At 41.2% G+C, this 12,833-nt stretch overlaps 1 protein-coding gene and 1 pseudogene across 3 annotated transcripts in view; both read left to right on the forward strand.

Moving 5' to 3' along the window:
• The window catches only part of LOC115514156 (cytochrome b5 reductase 4), a 93,284-nt gene extending 86,252 nt beyond the window's left edge, over positions 1-7,032 (forward strand). For 2 of the 3 annotated variants that reach the window (XR_003968890.1, XM_030315918.1), the window contains 2 exons: positions 1,640-1,804; positions 6,414-7,032. Coding sequence is in view for 2 of the 3 variants with exons in the window: in XM_030315918.1 (XP_030171778.1) it covers positions 1,640-1,804; positions 6,414-6,468 (220 nt within the window). In the remaining variant the exon portion in view is untranslated. The remainder of the gene's footprint in view (positions 1-1,639; positions 1,805-6,413) is intronic. The other variant, XM_030315919.2, reaches the window with a different exon arrangement.
• A 2,895-nt stretch (positions 7,033-9,927) lies between these two features.
• LOC115514953 overlaps positions 9,928-12,833 on the forward strand; it is a 72,637-nt pseudogene continuing 69,731 nt past the window's right edge.

Below are 12,833 nucleotides of genomic sequence, written 5' to 3' on the forward strand. Positions count from 1 at the left end.
AGCTGTTTTGTACAGAGTAGAATAGATTGCTGCTAAAACCTCATGGGGACCTTAAAGGTAAGAAATAGAACATAATTCTGTAGGGTTTTTAAATATAAAATCAGAATATTAGAACAGAGATGATATAGTTTTCCCACCTCATTCTGCAAATGAACAAATAAGACCAAGAGGCCTGGGTCTGGGTGAGAGCCTGGACTGGTTCTCCGAGCCCCTGCAGACACTCAGCGTTGGCCTGTGCTGCTCTGTGCCAGTCAGTTTGCAGGCACCTTACCTGAGCTGTCGCACAGCGACGTGAGGGCAGCGGCAACGGCCACGTCTTGTTTCTGTTCTGACATTTGGCTCCCTGGGCCCCCTCACAAGAGAAACTGTTCGCTTCTACTTTTTCTTAAGATTGATGTTAACATATGATTTATTTCTGCTCATCTTGAGAAAGCATCTCAGTTATTCACTAGGAAATGTAGAAAGTCATTTGATCTGCCAAAAATGGTTAAGAATGAATTGTTTGCTACAATGGAGATCAGGTACAACATAACATTTTTAATTTACTGTGATTCTTTACCAACAATTCACTTAACAGATCACAGAGCTGTGGGAAGAAATGGTCTGGAGTACGTTGTGAGATTTGGTTTGATGTTCTTCTCTCTCATTTTAATTCTGTACCCATTTTTTTTTTCTTTCATGTGTTTCGTTTCTTAGTATCTGAATGCCTCCTGTGTGTTGGCCACTAGGGATGCAGTGACAGCCAGAGCGTGATCCTTGCTCTCATGGAGCTTATGATGTAGCGGGCAAGGTAGACATTAATAGGATAATCATCTTGATCACCACATATTTACAGGCCGAAGTAAGGGCTGCGAAGAAAAGGGAAAGGAAAGCATTCCTACAACACATATAACAGAGCACTGTGGGCTGCAGTGCTTCCCCCTTTGGAAATGATGCTTGAGCTAAGAACTGAAGGGGGGTGGGGGGCTTAGTAGAAGCATTTCAGGAAGAGGATGGGCAGCACGTGAAGACTGAGCCAAGTAGACATACAGTTAGGAGCCAGGACTTGGTGAGGATATGCTTATGGCAGGTGAGGCAGAGAAAGGTCTCCTGGATGAATCCCAAGCTCCTGGCTTTTGCAACCAAGTGGACCATGGCGCCGTTCACAAAGATAACCTCGGGTGTGGGATAGGGAGATCATAAGTTGATGTTGAAGACAGCAAGAAATGAATCCAGTAGGCTCTTGGGTCTGGAGCTCGTTGGAGAGGTTTGGGTCGGAGATTAAAACGCACATGCCAGTGGTAATTGCTCTGTTCTGTGATTTATACAGGCAGATTATGAATAGAAATGTGGAGTTCTTTGAGATCCCTTGGAACTCTCTTTCTAGTGAGTTCAGTAAATAACGCCAGATTACTCTTCTTATTCGTAGCAAAAGTTAACCCCTAGTAAATATGGATTTACCTATATGTTTTTGTTAAACTTTTGCTTATCATCTGTTCTAGTGCTTTTCTAGCAAGTGTATCAATTTATACACTTCATACACTACAGTTTAGGTATTCAGTTGTTCTCAAGGGGAAAAAAAGAAAATATTTTCATGAACTTAAAACATGCTAATAATATGTTCAAATAATAGACTTAAAAAAATGTTTCTTTCCTCCAGATTTGATGTTGAATTTGTTCTCTCAGCACCCACTTCTGAATGGAATGGCAAATGGGGACACATTTCACCAGCTCTTCTTTCTGAATTTTTGAAAAGAAGTTCCGACAAATCCAAAGTCCTCATCTGCATTTGTGGACCAACCCCATTTACAGAACAAGGAATACGGTGAGTAGCAATGTGGTACGGAAAAGAATGCCCAACACTGTGAAATGAAAATCTTCCATAAGAAGCAATCGACTTAGCTCTGTTCTTCCCATTCATACAAACCTGCACTACAATAGTCGGTTACAGCCTCAGAAAATAGTAGTTTTTAACCTTCATGCAGGTGAGAGGTTGGAGGCCAGGACTATGCATAGAGTTAGATGTGGATGATGATCATTGCTAATGACTGGCAGTGTGGATACATGGTGCCACTTTCTTATCTGGGACATAATTAATAAGCATTGTTCATCTTGTTGCAGCTTTCCACCTTTCTTCATTCTCTGCAGTTAGGCAAAAGCTAGTAAATAATACAGGGATTGAAAGCCAGACGTCAAGACAAAAGGAGAGACTAGAACATAAATAAGCTAAGACTCCAAGTTGACACTGGATGACGAAGCATCAATGGTAGTGTTCATCTTACTCGAAATTCACCTGGCTCTGATTTAAATCTAAAATGACACTTTAGGGGCGCCTGGGTGGCGCAGTCGGTTAAGCGTCCGACTTCAGCCAGGTCACGATCTCGCGGTCCGTGAGTTCGAGCCCCGCGTCAGGCTCTGGGCTGATGGCTCAGAGCCTGGAGCCTGTTTCCGATTCTGTGTCTCCCTCTCTCTCTGCCCCTCCCCCGTTCATGCTCTGTCTCTCTCTATCCCAAAAATAAATAAACGTTGAAAAAAAAAAAATTTTTTTTTAAAAAAATAAAATGACACTTTAAAATATTTCATTATTTATGTAGGCACTGTTGGGTGTATAGGTGATTTTAAAATATGACTGCCTCAACTACCCTGTTTTTCCTTGTTTGAGATATGACTAAACCTCACATTTTCTGGTTACTTTTCTCTCTCACTATTTTTAATTTTAATTAAGAAACATATTGACCTCAGTACATGCATTGAGAAATGTTTCTATGTTGCATTTAAAAAAGTATTTTAATTAAATTGAATTTTATTTCTGGATTGTAATACCTTCAGAAAAAATGTTCTTTTGTATAAGCACTCTCAACTTCAAATTTTTTAAAAAATTACTGTTTAAACTTTTAATCTTTCAAAGCTGGAACAAAACTATTAAATTTATAGTGAAGACTAACAGTATGATTTGAAGTAAAATAATTTTTCAGAAAGAAAAAGGCTAAAGGCTACATTCTTTTACTTTGTTGACACTGCTATTTAAAAAAAAATTTTTTTTAATGTTTATTTTTTTTGAGAGAAAGAAAGACAGAGTGTGAGCTGGGGAAGGGGCAGAGAGAGGGAGACCCAGAATCCGAAGGAGGCTCCAGGCTCCAGGCTGTCAGCACAGAGCCCGACACGGGGCTCGAACTCCAAAGCCCCAAGATCATGTCCTGAGCCGAAGTTGGACGCTTAACCGCTTAACCGACTGAGCCACCCAGGCGCCCTGACACTGCTATTTTAAATGTATCTTAATGCTTACTTCATAGCAGACTGCAATTTAATTATCATTTTAAATGATGTGAATCATAAACTCTTCAGCATTGAAAGAGACTGTGTCTTTAAGGCCATTTAGCCCAATTAACTGACTGAGGAAGAATCCCTGGTACAGCCTCCTATTAGAAGTGTTGTTGTTTTCTCCCATGAACAATGGGCTATTTGCAGGCTCTTCATTTGCATACCCACTTCCTTGCATTCCGGAGCCTCAGTCTATGTGTAATTGAATAGAAGATAGCCAAGATCCTAGTACTTCTGCATTTATAAAATTGAATGTAATCTCTACAGCTTTATTTTCTCAGCTTTACCTCAGAGCTAATCTTTCCATGCTGCTAGCTGGCTTGACAAGAATTGCTCAGGGGGATCACTGGTCATGTATGGATCCCTGCTTTTGCTCACAATTGAACATGCTGCACAGAATTGCCTTGTGAGATGTAGCTTAATTCAAATAGTACAGACATACCTTTTTTTTATTTCTCTCTACTTACTGTGCTTCACACATACTGCATTTTTGTTACATACTGCAGATTGTGGCAACCCTGTGTCACACAAGTCCATTGTTGCTGTCCTGCCAACAGTGTTTCTGTGTCACATTTTGGTAATTGTCACAGTATTTCACTCTTTTGCATTATTCTCACGTGTGTTATGGTGATCTGTGATCGGTGATTACAACTTGCCGAGAGCCCAGACGATGGTTAGCATTTTTTTTTAGCAGTGAAGTATTTTTTTAATTAAGGTATGTACATTGTTTTTTAGACACAATGCTGTTGCACACTGAATAGACTGTAGTGTAAATAGAACTTTGCTATGCATTGGAAAACAAAAAAATTTATTTGACTTGCCGTATTTTGATATTTACTTTATTGCAGTGGTCTGCAAGCTGAATCCACAGTATCTCTGAACGTGCCTGTACTTGGCAGTTCATAGCCTTTGCCCTGTGACTTGTAATTTAGGACTCCTGTTTCTTTGATTTCCTCGTCTCGATCATCTTAATGAATGTCTTGTGTCTCTTACTTGACATTTATGTGGGTCTCTTATTAGATCATAGGTTTTGCTGTCCTGAAAAATGACTCCTTTGGGGGCGATTCTCACTCCTTCAGGCCCTCCAAAATGAATCTCATGTCTGCTACAGAAGTATAACCATTTCAAACACAGTCTCCATATTTGGTGAAAATTCGTTAGGTTTGTAGGATATGATAAGAGAAAGACTCAGAAACTGATTTTATTGTGATATAAAGAGCAAGATAATCACTTGCTCGGTAAAGGTGCTTTCATCTACCAAATCCCCACTGTGTTTGTGGCACAGATGAATAAAACAGGCTCTGGTGTCGAGGCCCACACTGTCTAGTGGTGGAAGCAAATGCGTGCATTAATAACTAAAATATGACTCTGAATATCATAAACCCTCTTACTAGAGGTGGAATCCAAGTGTTAAGGAAATTCAGGAAGACGCAAGTTACACCTGGGCAGGTGTGTATTGGAGGGAGAGTTGCTGCATGGTCGGAAAGACCTGTTGTTTGAGTGACGGCCAAAATGCTGCCAGTCACAGGAAGCGGGGAAGGGTTGGATGGGCCAAGGAACAAGCAGACCCATTAAGGGGCAGGTATGCAGAAGACTAGCCTGGTGTGGCCAGGCAGGGACAGAAAGTGTGGCTAGAAAGGTAGGTGAGTCCAAACAGTGAGAGGCTTGACCATTGCACGGAGTTGGCCCCGTGACTCCTGCGCACACCCTTACTTTGTCTGAATATGTGTGTTTGCCTAGAAGCCGCTGATTTGAGTTTGAATCCCAGCTCTGCCACTTGTAAGCATCTGTAATCACAAGTCATGTGTCCTAGAACCAAATACTTAAGCTTTCTAAGCTTTAGTGCACTCACCTGTACAAGGGAATAAATTATAATACTTAGGAACGTGAAGTGCATAGCACAGTGACTACATATATAGCAAGTACTAAATAAATGTTTTTATTTTCGACTTCGTTTTCTTCTTTTTTACTGAAGTATAATTAACATACAGTGTTATATTAGTTTCAGGCATACACTATGATTCAACATTTCTGTACATTACTCAGTGCTCAACCTGTTTCACCCACCCACCCCCCTCCCTGCCCCCCTCTGGCAGCCATCAGTTTGTTCTCTGTATTTAAGAGTCTTTCTTTTTTTCTTTTTTTCTTTTTTTTTGGTTTCTTTTTTCTTTGTTTGTTTTGCTTCTTGAATTCCACATGAGTGAAATCATATGGTATTTGGCCTTCTCTAGTTTCAGCAGCATTTTAAACAGAGCTACTTCTAAGATTTCAGTCTCTATACTGTTTTCCAAATTGAATTATACTTCAGCAACATTTCTGCTTGTCTTGTTCAGTTTGGGAGAATGAGAATAGAGTGCTGGGGGATCAACTCCTTACTCTGAAAACTGGTGAATAAAGGGGGGGGGGGAAGCATTTATTCTGCCTTTTCTGTGAGGTGTGCCACTGGGCAACTACATAATAAATTAGCAGATGTTCGTTTTTCTCTATGGAATTCCTCAGCTGATAAATGAAGAAAGAGTTACAGGAGTATCACCAACTTCAGTCCCTCATGAACTAATGGGTGTATACGTAGATCCCCAATGGTTGTTAGCATCCAAAAAGAGAGGCAACCAGGTATGATGAGCCTCCTGATGGAAGAACACTACCTAGGAGATAGTCTTGTCAAAAAGAATTGAACCCGTATCTGATCAAGCCTCAAGATCCAATTATTAAAATGTGGAAAATAAGAGACACAGCAACATATTATTAAAGTATACCACAGAGATGCAGCAAAATGGAGACTCTGGGTGGCGCAAGACCTAAAAATCTGGTTTTGTCAACAAAGAAATCACAGGACGAAGAGAGAGAGAGATGGAAGGGATCTCGCAGATCAAAAGATACCTAAAAGACATCAGCTGATCACACTGAGTAGATTTTAGTTGGCATTAAACAAACTTTAGAATTATGGCATTTATGAGACAGTTGAAAATTTGAACACTGACTAGATATTTGGAGAGAAAGTGCATACTAAGCGGGGAAAATGAAAAAATACTATGGTTATGACGGTCAACTTTGATCTTCTTTATTTTTAAACATTTTGCCAAAGAAACATGTACTTTTTATTTGTTTTCCAGGTTGCTGCGTGATAGGAACTTTTCCAAAGAGGAGATCCATAGTTTTACAGCATAATGAAGAGCTGTCATCGTCCTTTATTCAACTGTTTTGTCTAAATTTGTGATTACTTAGTATTTTTTAAGAGAAAATTTTTGTACATACTAACTAAAAGGTTAACTAGAATCCAGGTTTCAGTTTCTTCAATGAAATCAAATGTTCCTTCAGTAGAGGCAACTTGTTGACTTTATTTTGTACCATAACTTATTTTGCTATTGATATTTGACCTGGAATCGACCATGGCAACAAGTACATACAGGTGTCTTTTGTGATGAGTCACAGACTTCCTTACCATTTAAAGTGTATCACTGTACTACAGTAAACTCTGGTGTTTTATGACATGATAAAGTAAATGATCATTTTGATCACATTTCTATGCTGTAAAATGTCTTATTAGCAATACAGATTAAATTTTACATTGCACTGTTAACTCAGGAAATGATCATTTATGTCCTTGTTATTAACTATTAAAACATGGAATGTTTTAACTTATTAAGTGATCGAAACATTGTGTGTGTGTGTGTGTGTGTGTGTGTGGCATTGATACCGAGTAGAATAAACGTATACTTAAGTACTTTTTAATTCTTGTGGTAGAAATGTGTTTGAATTCAACAATATTGGATGAGTGTCTAAGGGGGACTTAAAAAGGCAGCAGGAAAAGATTCTGGAGACATTTCATATCTTCAGCTTGCAATTAGATGTGTGAGAGAGTCTAAGAGAATCTTAACAACTATTTCAATTCTTAGCCAAAATTAGGGGCATCAGGAAATGTAATGAAAGTATAGCATCTGGTCCCATGACCTAAAATAATCCTTTGGTGCTCTGGAATGGGTTAAATTTTAATTCTTTTTGAGCCCATCTAGAACACTGTGTCCTAAATGGTACCTTCCCTGGCTGGCTGCTTTCCCCACAGCTGGTAGTTCAGCAGGGAGCCCTCGTGAGCTCTGGTGTGTGGGTGATTCATTCTTTCCTCCAGCTGCTGTGCGCAGCCTTCAAATATTTTCACAGATTGGGATTTAGCAGAGGATATCAAGAAGAGTCACCGTGAGCTTTTCCAGAGGAAACTGTTGAATGCATGGGTGGCTACTGCTGAAGCTAACTCAGATTTTTTTCAGTCTTAGTCAATACAGCAGCTCTGTGTGCACAGAAATGGGGGTGCAGGGAGCCAGCTCCAATTTTCCTGAAAATGATGTGAATAGCTAAATCTTCACTGAATGATATACTCAGGAGAAACACAATAGATTTGCATTCCTGAAATGACAAATACCCAGTTGATGAAGGTGCATGTGTGCAGGTGGCTGGTGGAATCCTTTCCTGTGCCTTCCTCTTGGGTATCCATCTCCAGCCACACTGTCATTCACCCAGGCAGGACAGAGCCGTCCTGAGCCCTCGTGGCTAACACGAACGTTCTCCAGCTTCTGCCTCCCTGCCATCTCCTTTTTCTCCTCTAAGAGAGATCATGAACTCTCTAGGCATGCCTGTTTTGTAGTTTATTAGTAAATCTATCAATTCCACCTCACCCAACAGTTGTCTCATTTTTTCTGTCCTTTTTTGTCTCCAATCCTTTTTTTTTTTTTTAATGTTTATTTATTTTTGAGACAGAGAGCATGAACGGGGGAGGGTCAGAGAGAGGGAGACACACCCTTTTCTAATGACCTCAAACAAAATCCTGGTGTGTGTTACTTATTCCCAAATTGGAGTCTCTGAGAATCATTGAGCTTCAGTATTCAATATCCACACATCTCCTGGATGCTACATGGATGTTCCACAAGTACCCCCTCCCCCATAATCAACTCATACCACGGGCATTGCTCCCCAAGCCTCTCCTCTTGCATTCTCAGATTCACTGGGATTACCTTCCACCTAACTGGCTCTTCCAGAGCCATTTGGAACCAGTGTCTCTCTTTCCAAACTGACTTCACCACAGCAGCTAGCCCTGCCCTATCGTCCCTCAACTGGATTAGGACAGTAGCCTGGTTACAGTCTTGATCTCACTGAAATCCATCCTCCACTCTAGGGTCTTCTAGAAGGCCTTAGAGAGAAAATAATAGAGCTTCATTCTCCCATTGTATACAGCCATATACTGAGGGGCACAGGTGGAAATATGGATTGTAACTTCTTTTTTGATCAAAGACTAAGACTTTTTTGATCAAACATTAAGACTCCTACATCACATGTTTGCAATAAGAAAAGGGAATTCAAAATCACTTTTGCCTAAGAATTCTGCTTGCTTGCTTTAAAAAAAAAAAATGTAGGGGCGCCTGGGTGGCGCAGTCGGTTAAGCGTCCGACTTCAGCCAGGTCACGATCTCGCAGTCCGGGAGTTCGAGCCCCATGTCAGGCTCTGGGCTGATGGCTCAGAGCCTGGAGCCTGTTTCCGAGTCTGTGTCTCCCTCTCTCTCTGCCCCTCCCCCGTTCATGCTCTGTCTCTCTCTGTCCCAAAAATAAATAAACGTTGAAAAAAAAAATTAAAAAAAAAATGTGTTGGGGCACCTGGGTGGCTCAGTCGGTTAAGCGTCCAACTTTGTCTCAGGTCATCATCTCAAAGTCTGTGGATTCCAGCCCCATGACAGGCTCTGTGCTGACAGCTCAGAGCCTGGAGCCTGCTTCGGATTCTGTGTCTCCCTTTCTCTCTGACCCTCCCCCACTCATGCTGTCTCAAAAATAAACATTTGGGGTGCTTGGGTGGCTCAGTTGCATAAGCGTCCAACTCTTAGTTTTTGGCTCAGGTCATGATCTCATGGTTTGTGAGTTTGAGCCCTGTGTTGGGCTCAAGAAGCACGGAGGCTGCTTGACATTCTGTCTCTCCCTCTCTCTCTGCCCGTCCCCTGCTCACACTCTCTGTCTCTCTCTCTCAAAAAATAAATGAATTAAGTTTATGTATTAGTTTTCTACTGCTGCCAGAAAAATTACCACAAGCTTAGTGACTCAAAACAGCACCCGTTTATTATCTCACAGTTTCATGGCTCAGAGCTCTGGGCACAACGGGGCTCAGCTGGGTCCTCTGCAGAAGGCCTCCCAAGGCTGAAATTAGGTTGTTCAATTAGGCTGCAGTCTTCCCTAGAGGCTATGGGGAAGATTGTGCTTCTAGGTCATCGAGGTTGTTGGCCGGATTCAATGCCTTGCAGCTGTAGGATGGAGTTCCCCATTTCCTTGCTAGCTGTCAGCTGGGGGCTGGTCTTTTTGTAAAAGCTGCCCACGTTCCTTCCCGTGCTTTCTTTGTGGCCACTCCAGCACCGGCCCATCCAGTCCCTCTCGGGCTTCAAATCTTCAAATCTCGCCCAATTTCCCTTCTGCCATATCTTTTGCCCCAGCTGGAGAAAGTTCACTACTTTTAAGGGCTCACATGATTAGATTGGGCCCACCCACAAGCCAGAATAATCTCCCAATCGTAAAATCTTGTTTAACAGCTGCAGAGCCTTTTGCTGTTTAATGTAACATATTACAGTTTGCAGGCGTTAGGGATTGACACTTAAGGATGAGCATTCTGCCTACCACAGTCTACAAAGAGAACAGAAATTGTCCAAGGTAAGACTATGTTCTGTCTAGACACTGCTCTGGGCTCTCACTTTTTACCTCGGCGTGATAGAATGGGACAGGAGTGCAAGGCGCTGTCACACTCCAGAATGCTCCACTTCCATATTCATTCTGGAGGCAAAGGCTCGGTCACACTTCCTCTGTGGTCTGCTACCTCTGCCACATAAACTTGTCCTGTCTGGGGCCGTATCTACTGAGGAACCACATGAACCAGACTCCGGCCTACTATATTTAAAATTCTAATAACTTAAAAAAGAAAAGAGAAACCTTAACCAGTGCCAATCGCTTGGTATCTTTTGGCTCTGGTCTTACTGTGAATTCTTTTCACCCAGGGTTGCCAGTGTGACAGAGCTCAAAACAATACCAGAGCGATCCGTCCAAAACGCAAAAAGAAGGTTTTCTTTCCTGGTCAAGGTTCTCTTCTGCTACCCCGTCACCACTCGTGCATGGTGTGGAGGTTTTATCTGTGAGGCAACACACTAAGACTGGAGCCCTGCTGATGAGGCAATGGTTCCATACCAGGCAAGCTGAGAGCACCGTAGGCGGCCACATCCACGCTTCCCGCAAGCACTCGGTTCTTAGAATGAGATGTCACTCAGGGAAGCTTGCCATTCCCCAGAACAGTCCCTGGTCCCCAGAACATTCATGTCCAAATCTTTCTGTGGATGTATTTTTTAATTTCCTTTGGACGGATAACGAGAAGCACAACTTGGAGTCATACGGTAACTATATATTTGACTTTTTTAACCCTGTTTTGTTCTGTATATATTTCTTTAAAAAATGTTTTTTAATGTTGATTTATTTTTGAGAGAGACATAGTGTGGTTGGGGGAAGGTCAGAGAGAGAGAGAGACACAGAATCCGAAGTGGGCTCCCGGCTCTGAGATGTCAGCACAGAGCTCGACATAGGGCTCAAACCCACAAGCTGTGAGATCATGACCTGAGCTGAAGTCGGACGCTTAACCGACTGAGCCACCCAAGCGCCCCTGTATATATTTCTATCTCTGATGTAGAGAAAAATACTTACTAGTTAGATAATTGTGCTTTTGAATATACTGTTTCAAACTTTTAAGGATATGCCAGGGTTTCTTCCCAAAAATATTTGTGCCATTTTACAGTCGCACCAGTGTTTTATGAGATTTTCAGGTTTTCTACATCCTCATGAACTTCGAATTATTAATCTTTTAAATTTTAGAGTGTACTGGTATCTTACTGCGATTTTAATTTGCTTTTGTCTGATGCCTAGTGATGTTGAACATATTATCATGTGCTTATTGGCCATTGGTGTGTTGTCTTTTGTAGGGTATCTGTTTAAGTCTTCTGCCCATTTTCATTTTTTTTTATTTTAAATTTATTTATTTAAATTCAAGTTAGTTAACATACAGTGTAGTATTGGTTACAGGAGTAGAACCCAGCGATCCATCACTTCCATATAATACCCAGTGCTCATCCCAGCAAGTACCTTCCTTAGTGCCCATCACCCACTTAGCCCATCCCTCCACATTCTGCCCATTTTTAATTTTTTTTTTTTTCAACATTTATTTATTTTTGGGACAGAGAGAGACAGAGCATGAACGGGGGAGGGGCAGAGAGAGAGGGAGACACAGAATCGGAAACAGGCTCCAGGCTCTGAGCCATCAGCCCAGAGCCTGACGCGGGGCTCGAACTCACGGACCGTGAGATCGTGACCTGGCTGAAGTCGGACGCTTAACCGACTGCGCCACCCAGGCGCCCCGATTCTGCCCATTTTTAAATTGGATTGTTTTTCTTCTTGTTACTGAGTTGTAACTCAGCTAAAACTGAGTATATAAAGTTGTAACGTTATATATTCTCTATATAAGGCATTATCATATAGATTTTGTATTTTCTTCCGTTGTGTGGCAGCAAATCATGTGTGCTTTCACAGCTATTAGTGCTTAGGGCCAAAATAAGGTTAGAGCTATTTAGATTTGACCAAAATAAAAATGTGAAATAAGAGTACAGGTGGCAACTGTGAAGTTGAACTGTGAGTGACTGAAATTTTAGGAAGAGAACTCTAATGGCAGAGTTGGGGGAGCATTCGAGAACGGACAGGCTGAGAGGCAGGCAGCAGATGACAATTCTACTTCAATTCTACTTCAGTGGAAAACACATTAAATAATAAGTCTGTCACCATGCAAGTAAAATCCATATGCAATTTCTGTAAGCTTGGCTATCAAGAGGAACAAACCATTTATATGCAGTACATTCTGTCCATTGCTTTGTAGCAACTGGACACTTGGAGTTAAATCTGCAAATGAGATGGCAACATTTTTTTCTCCAATTCAAAGAGCTATGTTCTGAGTTGGGAATTTCTAATCAGCCATGTCAGCCCAATGTTGATTAGAATAGCAAAGGGAGTGTTTGTATCTGTAGTACTTGCTGAAGCAGCCCGCGTAGACTTCATTACAATTCCATTTCCTCTCATTTAGACCATGCTGAGAAAAGCAGTTATTTATGCTCTGCAGTTGCTCTTTAAACATGTCCAAGGGAAAAAGCCTGCTGAAATTTTTAGTAAAATATATTCAGGTGTTTGTTATGAGGATTTTCCACTTTCTGAGCAAGGTAATATTTTATTTATACAAGAAATGTCACAAGGCAATCTTCAGAAGAGCACATTCTTGTGCTGTTTAAAAAACAAAATCCCAGAAATCATTACACATCTAGATTTTCATCATTACCTTTCATATATTAAGTGTGGTGTTTTTAAGCATATCTACTTAAAATTTTAAATCTTAAATGTATTATTGTTAACCTTCGATGAGGTGGGAATTCTGTCCAATGAACCTTTAGAAGAAGGTATTCCAGCACCCAGCTAGGGAGTGGCAAA

The sequence above is a fragment of the Lynx canadensis genome, chromosome B2 (genome assembly GCF_007474595.2).
Source record: "Lynx canadensis isolate LIC74 chromosome B2, mLynCan4.pri.v2, whole genome shotgun sequence".
NCBI classification, from domain to species: domain Eukaryota; kingdom Metazoa; phylum Chordata; class Mammalia; order Carnivora; family Felidae; genus Lynx; species Lynx canadensis.